The 13,847-nt window shown below is 34.3% G+C and overlaps 1 protein-coding gene across 4 annotated transcripts in view; it reads right to left on the reverse strand.

Moving 5' to 3' along the window:
- The window catches only part of ERCC6L2 (ERCC excision repair 6 like 2), a 144,510-nt gene that overhangs the window by 92,205 nt on the left and 38,458 nt on the right, over positions 1-13,847 (reverse strand). For 3 of the 4 annotated variants that reach the window (XR_004277737.1, XM_032308950.1, XM_032308952.1), the window contains one exon: positions 4,950-5,143. Coding sequence is in view for 3 of the 4 variants with exons in the window: in XM_032308950.1 (XP_032164841.1) it covers positions 4,950-5,143 (194 nt within the window). In the remaining variant the exon portion in view is untranslated. Of the gene's footprint in view, positions 1-4,949; positions 5,144-6,660; positions 6,848-13,847 lie in introns of all 4 variants that reach the window. The other variant, XM_032308951.1, reaches the window with a different exon arrangement.

Genomic DNA, 13,847 nt, shown 5'->3' on the forward strand with positions numbered 1-13,847 from the left:
TTATTATAGTCTTTGGCTTAAAATCTAATTGATCTGATATAAGGATTGCCACTCCTGCTTTCTTCTGATGTCCATTAGCATGGTAAATTCTTTTCCACCCCCTCACTTTAAATCTGGAGGTGTCTTCGGGCTTAAAATGAGTTTCTTGGAGGCAACATATAGATGGGTTTTGTTTTTTTATCCATTCTGATACCCTGTGTCTTTTGACAGGGGCATTTAGCCCATTAACATTCAGGGTAACTATTGAGAGATATGAATTTAGTGCCATTGTATTGCCTGTGACTGTTACTGTATATGGTCTCTGTTCCTTTCTGATCTACCACTTGTAGGCTCTCTCTTTGCTTAGAGGACCCCTTTCAATATTTCCTGTAGAGCTGGTTTGGTATTTGCAAATTCTTTCAGTTTTTGTTTGTCCTGGAAGCTTTTAATCTCTCCTTCTATTTTCAATGATAGCCTAGCTGGATATAGTATTCTTGGCTGCATGTTTTTCTCGTTTAGTGCTCTGAAAATATCATGCCAGCTCTTTCTGGCCTGCCAGGTCTCTGTGGATAAGTCAGCTGCCAATCTAATATTTTTACCATTGTATGTTACAGACTTCTTTTCCCGGGCTGCTTTCAGGATTTTCTCTTTGTCACTGAGACTTGTAAATTTTACTATTAGGTGACGGGGTGTGGGCCTATTCTTATTGATTTTGAGGGGCGTTCTCTGAACCTCCTGAATTTTGATGCTCGTTCCCTTTGCCATATTGGGGAAATTCTCCCCAATAATTCTCTCCAGTATACCTTCTGCTCCCCTCTCTCTTTCTTCTTCTTCTGGAATCCCAATTATTCTAATGTTGTTTCGTCTTATGGTGTCACTTATCTCTCGAATTCTCCCCTCGTGGTCCAGTAGCTGTTTGTCCCTCTTTTGCTCAGCTTCTTTATTCTCTGTCATTTGGTCTTCTATATCACTAATTCTTTCTTCTGCCTCATTTATCCTAGCAGTGAGAGCCTCCATTTTTGATTGCACCTCATTAATAGCTTTTTTGATTTCAACTTGGTTAGATTTTAGTTCTTTTATTTCTCCAGAAAGGGCTTTTATATCTCTCGAGAGGGTTTCTCTAATATCTTCCATGCCTTTTTCGAGCCCGGCTAGAACCTTGAGAATTGTCATTCTGAACTCTAGATCTGACATATTACCAATGTCTGTATTGATTAGGTCCCTAGCCTTCGGTACTACCTCTTGTTCTTTTTTTTGTGTTGAATTTTTCCGTCTTGTCATTTTGTCCAGATAAGAGTATATGAAGGGGCAAGTAAAATACTAAAAGGGTGGCAACAACCCCAGGAAAAAATGCTTTAACCAAATTAGAAGAGATCCAAAATCGTGAGGGGGGAGAAAGGGGATAAAAAGAGGTTCAAAAAGGAAGAAAGAAAAAAAAAAAGAAAAAAGAAAAAAAAAAAAAAGAAAATAAAAGAATCAAAAAAAAAAAGGAAAACACCTAAGAAAAATGTAAAAAAGAAAAAATATATATATTAGATAAACTAGTAAAAAATCGTTAAAAAAGAAAAAGGTAACAGTTAAAAAAAAAAAATTTTACCCGAAGGCGAGGAAAAAAAAAAACAAAAAATGAAAAAGAAAAAAATTAAATTAACTGCAAGACTAAAAAAAAATCACAGGGAAAAAGCCATGAGTTCCTTGCTTGGCTTTCTCCTCCTCTGGAATTCTGCTGCTCTCCTTGGTATTGAAACCGCACTCCTTGGTAGGTGAACTTGGTCTCGGCTGGATTTCTTGTTGATCTTCTGGGGGAGGGGCCTGTTGTAGTGATTCTCAAGTGTCTCTGCCCCAGGCAGAATGACACCGCCCTTACCCGGGGCCGGGGTGAGTAATCCGCTCGGGTTTGCTTTCAGGAGCTTTTGTTCCCTGAGCGCTTTCCGTGTAGAGTTCCGGAGGACGGGAATACAAATGGCGGCCTCCTTGTCTTCGGCCCGGAGGAGCCGAGAGCCCAGGGCCGCACTCCTCAGTGCGCCCTCAGAGAACAGCGCCCAGTTACTCCCGTCTGCCTGACCTCCGGCCGCGCTCCAAGCTCACCGAGCCTGCGACCAGTTCAAGGTAACACCGAGCTGTGATCTTACTGTCAGCTCTGTCTCTGTAGCCGGCTTTCCCGTTCCAATACCCGCAAGGTCTGCGACACTCAGACACCCCTGACCCTTCTGTGACCCTGCGGGACCTGAGGCCACGCTGACCCCGCGTAGGCTTCGCCCCGGTTTAGCCTCTGGAGCGTTGTCCCTCAGCGGAACAGACTTTTAAAAGTCCTGATTTTGTGCGCCGTTGCTCCGCCGCTTGCCGGGAGCCGGCCCCTCCCCCCGGGGTCTATCTTCCCGTCGCTTTGGATTCACTTCTCCGCCGGTCCTACCTTTCAGAAAGTGGTTGTTTTTCTGTTTCCAGAATTGCTGTTCTTCTTCTCTTCGATCTGCCGATGGATTTTCAGGTGCCTGCAATCTTTAGATAAGCTATCTAGCTGATCTCCGGCTAGCTGAAGCAGTCTCAGTCTGCTACTTCTCCGCCATCTTGACTCCTCCCCCACAATGGCTCATTTTAAATATAAAGAATCAATATATTCAAATAGAAAGACAGAAAATGATAAACATTCATTAAGTATAAGAAGATTATTGTCTACACTGATATCAGATAAAACTTCAAGATGTAAAAAGAACATTTCTTAAGATAAAAGGATTAATCATAAGAAAAAATATTCATCTTAAATGTGTGTATACCCAATAAGAGCTTCAAAATATATGAACTAAAAGCTGACAGAACTCAAAAGAATTTAAAAATATACAAGCATAATTGAAGATTACATTTTTCTCTCAGAAATTATAAAACCACAGAAAATTAGTAAAGACAACACTTAAGAACAACTCCTAACCAACTTGACTTTATTGATGATTATAGAATAACTGTAGAATAAATATTTTTTCATGTAGACATCATTCAGAAAAATGCAAATTATAGAACAAAGTATTATTACAGACACACTAAAATATCTAAAAACAAAAAGACTGATAATGCCAAATGTTGGTGAATATATGAGCAACTGAAGTCCCATAGATTGTTAGTTGGAATAGAATGGTACTCAGGAAAGTGGTTTGGCAGTTTCTTCTAAGTAAAAGCTACACTTATGTAACCCAACAATTCTACTCCCAGAAAATGCAAATATGTCTACCCAAGATAAATGAAAATGTATGCTTAAAAAAAGGCTTCTACAATAATACTCCTTAGTTTTACTTATGATAACCAAAAACTGGAAAACCCAAATATAAGTATCTATCTTCAAATTAATGGGTAACAAAATGTGATATATTCATAAAATGCAATACACCTCAGCATTAAAAAAGAACAATCACAGATACATCCAATACCATGGATGAATCTCAAAAATACTATGATGAGCAAAAAAATTATGATGTACCAGACACAACAATTCTAGAGACTAGAAATCCAAGATAAAAGTGTTGGGAGCTTTGGTTTCTTCTGAGGCCTCTCTCCTTGGCTTACGGATGGCTGCCTTCTTGTTGTGTCCCCATGTATCCTGTCCTCTATGCACTCAAATTCTTAGTATCTCTTTCTCTTCTAAGGGCCCCAGAGGGATTGGACTAGGCTACCTTAATGGCCTCATTTTAACCTAATACCTTCTTTAAAAATATTATTTCCAAATACAGTTACATTCTGATGTCCTTGGGGTTGGGACTTGCACATGCACGTTTGGAGGGGACACAATTTAGCTCATAATAAGCCTCCTAAGTTAACTTGTTCCATTTAGTTTGGTTCTCCTCTGTCTTGCACACACACCAGATAGGTTACTTACAAAATGCAAATCTGACCATTTTTATTAGTAATTCATTGGAAACATCTCTAGGACATTTTACTACTCTAAGAATAAAGACCTTTAATTTCCAGGCAGCTTTCAATATCTTTTATAATCTGTTCTTGCTTACCACACAGTTGTTGTCTCCCAGCCACTTCCTCTTACACATATGCTGCAGCCATGAGATACAGAAAGCATCAGAACTGCTTTCATTTATTCAAAAGTGGTCTGTGATGTTTGTGGGCTGAAGGCCTCTGCAAATGCTCTTTGCTCCTTCTTCCTGCATTACCCTTCTACTCTTCAACTCTTACCATAATTCAATTCTTACACAGCTCATAGGTCATCTTCTCTGGGAAGCTTCATGACAACTCTCCTCACTGCAACAGAGTTAGGTCCCTTATGTGCTTCCACAACATCCTCTGTTACATATTATAACACTCACATGGCTTTATAGTTACAGCTCTAGATGCCTCATAAAAATCTCAAGACGCAGGTAGGGATAAGCCAGTTCATTTCTTTTGGGTACTTAAAGTCCTGGAACCCTGATTCTCAATATGTATATGTATTTTTTGCCACTCAACATTAGCAACAGATTTCCATAATTAAAATCATTCATGAAAATTGCTTAGTCTAGAGGTAACATACGCATAAAATTTAGGACAGTATTACCCCTCTTTAACATGCATGGTTTGGAGATAGAATAAAGGAAATAAAACAGACTGTATAAAATTTGATGCAGGTTTTGTTTTGTTTTGTTTTGTTTTGTTTTCAGACAGGGTGGGAGATGGCTGGAGAGAGAGAGAAAGAATATTAAGCAGGCTCCACACCCACATAGAGCATGACATGGGTCTCAATCCCACGATTCTGAGATCATGACCTGAGCCAAATTCAAGAGTGGGATGCTTAATTGACTGAACCACCCAGGCACCCCACAGGTTTTTCCCTTTTAGAGAATAAATTATTATAAAGTATTTCAGTAATTCTGAAATGAAATGAAATTATACTAAGGAATATTTAGAACTTTTTAAAAAATCACAATATAAAGGTATAAATACAATGGGTATAAACAGAATATTAATGCACTCATTTCCATTATTCCCATTACCTGTTAAGTTCCTCCAGACATAAACGTAGTGTTTCATAAGTTGTTAGAGCAATTTCACATTTCCTCTGCTTTACACGAATCAGTTCGTTGTCTTTTTTGTTACCATGTAAAATAGTGACTCTGAAATATCCCCAGGTGTCCAATTCATCCCTCCAGTTGTAGAGGACAGAAAGAGGAGCAACTATTAAGAACATCTAAAAGAAGAAGAAAAACAAAATTATGATATATTTTTGTAAAAAATGGAAAAAAGTGAAATCTGGAATATCAATAGTCCTTTGCTTTCATTTTTGACACTGCAATTAATAAAAATGAATACAACTTAGTGACTGGATATATCTAGATATAAAAAAGCCATCAAAAAATATTTTGTTGTTTATCTTTTTATTAGAAGAAAACAGATAACTAACTTTGTACAAAGAAAAAACTGTTCTTATTCCCCTCCCTCATGCCCCCGGAAAAAGGAGCTGACAGGTTAGAGAGAAACAATTCTCCAAAGCAGAAAAAAGAGTTTAATCAGAACCCAAATAATAACTTCAAGAGCCAAGTTGGTCATACAAATATGTAAAGCAGGCCAGGTTTTTTTCTTGAAATATATGGTTTTCTGAAGCTCTCTTTCCTTTGTACACCCTTAGTACAAGTCCTCTCTCCTTTCTCAGATACTGTCAGTTGAAGACCTCAAAAACTCATTAAAAAATTGAAACAATTCGAAGAAATCCCCTACCTCTTTTCTCACTAGATCAGTAATCTATCTATATTTATTTGCAAACATTCTGCTCTCCTACACATTACCATGGATCAACTAACCATGTTCTTATCTAAAGACAAACCCTAAACTTATACAGTGGCTGCCATCACTTCTTGTCAATCTAAAGTTAATGCTGGAGAAATTGCCCGAATCTCCCTTATGTATCTAACTTTCCCCTTTTAATGAACCATATCCATCCACAAGCTAGTAAGTCCTAATATTTCCAGGGTTAAAAAAAAAAAAAAACCCAAAACAATACCAAAATCCCCTTTGTTAACCTTTTATGTCTCTTTAGCTATTTCCCATTAACTTTATTGCCTTTCTAGCAATGATACTCAGGAATTATCAATACTTAATTGCTCTTATTTACTTTCTTCCTGTTCTCTTTTGAATTCATATAAATGACTTCTGTCCTAACCCCTCCAATCAAAGTAGTCCTTATCAAGATTAACAATATGTATCTGCTTAGTCTTGAAGGAATGTTGGGGTTCCAGTGATCTTCCCTGTAAACTAACCCCAAATCCTGTGGTCATTACCCATTTTAATTTTTTAATGTTTTTATTTCTCACTGTTATCACTACTTCTGAGCTATTATACTTAATAATGTTACAAGTTTCTTCCCTAAAGCTTTATATTTGTCCTACTTGATAAAGATGAACCAATTAAACATACAGAAAATTTTCAGTTTAGCAAAAAATTAAATAACACAATACTAGTCTAAATCCTGCTCTCGCTTCTGTGAAATATTTCAGGTAGGCCATTTGACAGCTGTAAGAAGTCAAATCTGACTCTTTTGGAAAAAGAAAGAATAAAAAAAGAACAAAAGATTAACAAACTCGGTGTGAAAGTTCCTTTTTCCACCCCATAATCAAACACACACAAATACTTCTTGTCATACTTGATTCACCTCAAATACTTCTGCCTATTGGCTTGGAGTTTATCTTATGAATTCCATTATTCCCCTACCTTCAAAAATACAAAATTTGGGATCCAAGTACTTAATCCAAGTATAGTCTCATTCCCTCCCCTCATTTTTGTATATTACAAGATGAAAATGATGGGTCCAAACTCCAAACTCCACTTTGAGCTGTTTACCAGTTCAGGTATCATTCATCAAAGCTGGCAATGAATCTAAAGACTCCTAGAATCAGCCCTAAGATTCAAAAAGTTTTAAAATTAAGACATTTCTTATTATTGGTCTTTGAAATTGCAAAACATAAACAAAATGGTTCGGTAGCTTGTTTTAATACTAGAAAAAGTCAGAGAACTGAGTTTGTCATGTACAAAGTCCAGAGAAAGTGTATAAGAAGAAGAATGTAAAGTATTCACTACCATGCTGTGAACAATATTTCATTTAACAAGCCTTATTTAAGGAAAAGATGCCAAAACAATAAAATGGAAAGCAGTGTCCAGTTGCTAAATCACTGCACACAAAGCAACTGTATTTGTTATTCTGAAGCTAAGAAACAATTTTATAAAACTAGATCTAAAATTTAATACAAATATAATTAAAAATTCCTCACTTAAATATTAGTAAAATCAACAGAGGCCACATTTAATTGTTCAACTAGAGAATACTGAATTACTTTTATCTCTTTCAACAAATCTATCTCAATTACTGAAAGCCATGATTTTAAAGTTTGATTCTTCATGCACTACGGTCTTAGGAGGATGATGTGATGTGGACTGTACAAAATACCTAAAGATGGTCTTCATGTGCAATGATTTTTATGGTAGAAAAGTTATAGTATGCACAATAATTATCATACCATTATTGAGTACTTGCTGTGTGCCAAGGGCTGGACAAAGTAGTTGACAAATATTAATTCAAGGACTTTACAAAGAAATGCCATCTATTAGAAATATTTAGTATTTCCTTTCTAGAGGATGAGATGAGATGAAAAAACTGAGATGTAGAGATGTTAAATAACATACCCAAGATCATACTGCTATTAGGTGGCAAAATAAGTATTCAAACCCATGTCTGTCTAATTCCAAAACCCGTAACCACCATTATATATCATATTGGTACTATATTAACTCAGAAAGTCCATGACTGTGAGAAATATAGCTCTCATTTACCACTGCAACTCCAGATCTTTGTATCGCATTTAGAAAAGAAAGGTGTTCAAGTGATAAATGAAATAATAAATGCAACCATGCATGTCAGTACCAGGTTAGGAACAGCAATGTATATTCAGAGAATAACAACAGACAAACAGGACAAAAGCAAAGGTCCACACAGGAGGAAGTGAGATATTAAAGTGAAAGTGAAAGTGAGCTATTCCTCCACACAAAAGGAAGTAAGAAATTAAAGTGAAAAATAATATGTATCTTTATATAGAGAGAAATTGCAGACTATAAAACTGAAATTTTTGCTATATAACTCAAGGTTCTAAAAAATATTCCCATAATTACGTCTATAATGTTAATTCACTTAAAAATGCCAAAAGTAATTAATTTAAACACTATTATGTATAACTGGTAACTTTTCCTTTTGGAATGCTGTGGCTATTTAACATATGGGAATTTAAGTTTAGAATCCATTCTAGTCATGGATTTATCTAAATCATTTTTTAGAAAAGCAGCATAAAAATTATACCAAAACCAGACATTCTTCAAAAATAGAAAATTACAGGCCAATATCACTTAAATTAATGGACAGCAAACCAATAAATATAAAACCTTTCAATTAAACAAGAAAAGTAAATAAGGGATGAAAATGGAAATGACAAGTAAACAAATTTGTAGAAAATATAAGTAAAACAATAAAATGAACAGTAAACAGGTGATGGAGAAGGAGAGCACTTGCTGTAACAAGCACAGGGTATTGTATGGAAGTGTTGAATTACTATACTGTACACCTGAAATCAGCATTACACTGTATGTTAACTAAAAAGAATTTAAATAAAGATTTTAAAAAATAAACAATATGCTATTGAACAAACAAAAGGTCAACAGAGAAATAAAAAAATATCTTGAGACAAATGAAAATGGAAATAAAGCATACCAAATATATAGGATGTAGAAAAGTAGTTCTGTGAGAGAATTTCACAGCAATCTATGCCTACCCCCACCCCCAAAATAAGAAAAATCTCAAATAAACATCCTGGCTTTACATCTCAAAGAACTAGAAAGAAGAACAATGCCCAAATTTGGTAGAAGAAAGAAATAACAAAGATCAGAATGGAAATAAACAAAATAGAAACTAAAAAGACATTTAAAAAATCAGTAAAACTAGGAGCTGCTTCTTTGAAAATATAAAACCGATAAAACTTTAGCTAGACTCACCAAGAAAAAGGAGGGAGGGCTCAAATAAAATCAGAAATGGAGATCTTACTGACTGATATTACATACACACAAAGACTCAAAAGAGAGTACTATGAACCATTATGTGCTAACAAATTGGAAAACCTAAAAGAAATGGCTATTTTTCTAAAAACCACAACCCTCCCTGAGTGAATCATTAAAAAAAGAGAGAATCTGAATATACCAATTAGTAGTAAGATGAATTACTACTGATTTTTTTGTTTGTGTTTTGGTTTTGATTAGTAATCAAAACCAAAACACAAACAAAATCCAGTACCAGGTGTTTCAATAGAAAATTCTACCAAATATTCAAAGAAGAGTCAATACAAATCCTCCTCAACCTTTTCTCTCTTTTTTTTTTCCTCCTCAAACTTTTCTAAAAAATAGGAGAAAATTCATTTTACAAGTCCATTGTTACCCTAATACCAAAACCAGATGAGGACACCACAACAAAGGAAAACTAAAAGTCAATATCCTTGATGAACATAGGTGCAAAAATCCTCAACAAAATATCAACAATGTCAATTCAGAAATAATCGAAAGGATCATACACCTTGATCAAGTGGTTTTTGTTCCAGGGATTCAAGGATGGAATGTTAATATTGTTCAACATCTGCAAATCAATCACATGATACACCACATTAACAAAATGACAAATAAAGATCACATGATCATCTTAATAGATGACAAAATTCAAAAACCATTTATGATAAAAACTCTCAACGAAGTAAGTATAGAGAGAAAATTTTTCAACATAATAAAGGCCATATAACAAGCCACAACTAATATTATACTCAATGGTGAAAGATAAAAACTTTCCTCTAAGATCAAAAACAAGACAAGAATGCTCTCTCTCACCACTTTTATTCAACATAATCTTGGAAGTCCTAGGCAGACCAATTAGGAAGGGAGGAAGGGAGGGAGGGAGGAAGGGAGGAAGGAGGGGGGAAGGGGGAAAGGAAGAAAGGAAGGAAATCCCAGGTGCAAAATAAGAAGAAAATTGTCAATGTTTGCTTAGGAGATGATATTGCATATAGAGAACACTAAGGACTCCACAAAAACAAACAAACAAACCTGTTAGAATAAGCAAGTTCAGCACAGTTGCAAGAAACAAAATTAATATACAAAAATCTGTTGCTTTTCTATACACTAACAACATACTATCAGAAACAGCAACGAAAAAATAATCTCACTTATAATTACATCAAAACGAGTAAAATACCTAGGGATAAATTTAACCAAGGAGGTAAAAGACCTGGACACTGAAAACTACAAGCCACTGCTAAACCACAGAAGGGGCACCTGGGTAGCTCAGTCAGTGGAATGACCAACTTGATTTTGGCTCAGGTCATGATCTCAGGGTCCTGGGACTGAGCCCAGCATCAGACTCCAGGCTCAATGTATTAAATAAATAAATCTTTTTAAAAAAGAAACTACAGAAGACACAAACAATGGAAAAATACTCCATTCTATGGTTTGGAAGAACAAATATTGTTAATATGTACCTACTACCCGAAGCAATCTACAGATTCAGTTCAATCCCTATAAAATTCCAATGACATTTTTCATAGAAATATAACAATCCTAAAATTTGTATAGATAGAACCATAAAAGACCAAAAATAGTCAAAGCAGTCTTGAGAAAGAACAACAAAGCTTAATTATACTCCCTGATTTGAAACTGTTTTACAAAGCTATAGTAATCAAACAGTATGCTACTGCATAACAGGAGACACATAGATCACTTGAACAAAATATGAGTAATCCATACTTACATGGCCAATTTATTTATGATACAGGAGGCAAAAATATCCAATAAGAAAGGATAGTCATGTCAATGAATGGTGTTGGGGAAACTTTACAACCACAGCAAAAGAATGAAACTACTATTTTATACAACACACAAAACTCGAAATGGATTAAAGACTTGAATGTAAGACCTGAAACCATAAAGCTCCTAGAAGAATATATAGGCTCCTGTATACAAGTAAGAAGTATACAAGAATACAAGTAAGCTCCTTGACTATGGTCTTGGTGATGGTCTTTTAAATGTAACTCCAAGAGCAAAGGCAATAAAAACAAAAACTTATTTATTTTTGGATATTAACCCATTATCAGATGTATGATTTGCAAATATTTTCACCTATTTAGTTGGTTTCTTTTCATTTTGTTGATGATATCATTTACCATACAGGCGGGACTGCAACAAACTAAAAAGTTTCTGATAAGTGTTTAATATCCAAAATATTAACAAACATATACAATTCAATAGCCAAAAAAAAAAAAATCCAAATTTAAAAATGGATAGAGAATCTGGATAGACGTTTTTTAAAGAAGAAAAGGAGATAGCCAACAGGCACATGAAAAATACCACTGATCATCAGGGAAATGCTACTCAAAACCATAATGAGATATCACCTCACATCTGTTAGACTGCCTATTTTCAAAACGGCAAGAAATAACAAGTGCTAGCCAACAATCTTAAGAAAAGAAAACCCTTATGCACTATTGATAGGAATTTAAATTAGTGCGACCACTATGAAAAACAAACAATTACTGGGGGAAATCAGAGGGGGAAACGAACCATGAGAGACTGTGGATTCTCAGAAACAAACAGGGTTTTGGAGGGGGGTGAGCCTGGTGGTGGGTATTAAGGAGGGCCTGGATTGCATGAAGCACTGGGTGTGGTACATAAACAATGAATCTTGGAACAGTGAAGAAAAAATTAAATCAAATTAAAAAAAAAAATAGAACTGCCATATGATCCAGGATTTCCACTTCAGGGTCTTTATCTGAAGGAAACAAAAACACTAATTTGAAAAGATTTATGTACCCCCATATTCACTGCAGCATTATTTACAATAACCAAGATATGGGAACAACTTAAGTGTCCAGTAATGGGTGATAAAGAAGATTTGATATATGTAGATATATATCTCTACATATATCACACAAACACACACATGGAATACTATTCAGCCATAAAAAAGAATGAAATCCTGCCATTTGCGATAACATGGATGGACCTTGAGGCATCATGCTAAGTGAAACAAGTCATACCAAGAAAGAGAAATATTTGATTTCACTTATATTTGGAATCTACTAAATAAAATAAACCAAAAAAATAAGCTCATCACTACAGAGAACAAATTGATCGTTGCTAGGGCATTAGTATGGTATGTAACATGCATCCAGTTATAAAATAAATAACTCATGAAGATGTAATGTACACCATGGTGACTACAGTTAATACTGTATTGCATATTTTAAAGTTGCTAACACAGTAGATCTTAAGAGTCCTCATTACAAGAAAAAAAATTTTTTCTAACTAGGTATGGTGATAGATGTTAACTAGATTTATTTAATGTAGTGACCATTTTGCAATGTATACAGATATCAAATCATTATGTTACACACCTGAAACTAATATGTCACTAATACTTCAGAAAAAGCCTAAAAAAGCATGTAGTTTTAATATATATAAAAACATGACCAGTTAGAACATAAAATTTTAAAAGTTCCATTTGTAATAGCAACCAAAAAGAAAGAATACCTAGTTAAAATTAATGAATAAGAAACTAGGTCACATGAAGAAAGCCAGAAATTCTGAAGGGCAAGAAATAAGATTTAAGCAAATGATACAACTACTGTTGGATATGCAGTATTTACAGTGTAAATATGTTCATTCTCCCTACATAAGTCAATAAATTCAATGTAATATTAACTAAAATATCAATAGCCTTTTAGGAGAAAATTGAGAAATTTGAAGACAAACTAACCCTACCAAATATTAAAACATATTATAAATCCAAAAAAATTAAAACTGTTTAGCACTGAAAGATAAATGAACAAATAAATCAATAGGACAGAATAATATATCTAGAAATATACCCACACATATATAAATGAGCTTCATTTTAATCAAAAGTGACCCTTCTAATATTGTGGGAAAAAAGGCTTACTCAATATATGACAATAAAATAATTGGCTAACCAGTTGAAAAAATAATGCCAGTTTAACTGATCATTCCTTATAGCAAAATAAATTCAGGCTGATACAGAGATGTGAAGGCGTAAAATAAAGTCATACACATTATAAAAGAATCATGGGTGAACTTACAGTCTTAGGTACAGAAGATTTTTCTAGGCAGGCATAAAACCTAGAACCTATAAATATAGATATTTTTAACTACCTAAATTTTTAAAAAATATAATAAATAAATCAAAAGCTGACCCTGAAAAAATTAGGAAAGAAATATTGACAGAATATATAATGGACAAAAGATCAGTATGTAGAACATATGATTAAGGACTATTAAAAAAAGATTAAAACTAGAACTTGATGTTTTAAAAAGCTATTAAAAGTCTTTTAAGATTCTGAAAAGATATTTGACCTCACTCAAAATAAAGGAATAGAAATCAAAGCAAGGTATACTTTTTCTACATCTCTGACATAATTTATATTTTTTAACGCCTAGGATAAATGAAAAGGTGGGAAACAGACATAATTTTACACTATTGGTGAGGATACAAATTGACATAAGCTCTTGAAAGGCAATTTGTATCTGTCAGATGTAATATGCCCATAATTTTAGTACCACAGACTTGTGATTCCAGTACCAAGAATTTATCTTATAGCTATAATGGCAAAAGTTGCAAGATATATGCATGAGGATTTTCACAGGAGCATCATTTGCAAGATAATACTCTTGGTATACATCAGAAACTAAATAGTATATAGTAAATAAGATGCTAGAAACATATTTTTGTTCAATCACTACTGAAACTGATAATATGAATACTAAAAAAATTCTCCTATGCATTAATACTGATTATGAATTTTCAT

This window comes from Mustela erminea, chromosome 12 (assembly GCF_009829155.1).
Source record: "Mustela erminea isolate mMusErm1 chromosome 12, mMusErm1.Pri, whole genome shotgun sequence".
In the NCBI taxonomy this organism is placed as follows: domain Eukaryota; kingdom Metazoa; phylum Chordata; class Mammalia; order Carnivora; family Mustelidae; genus Mustela; species Mustela erminea.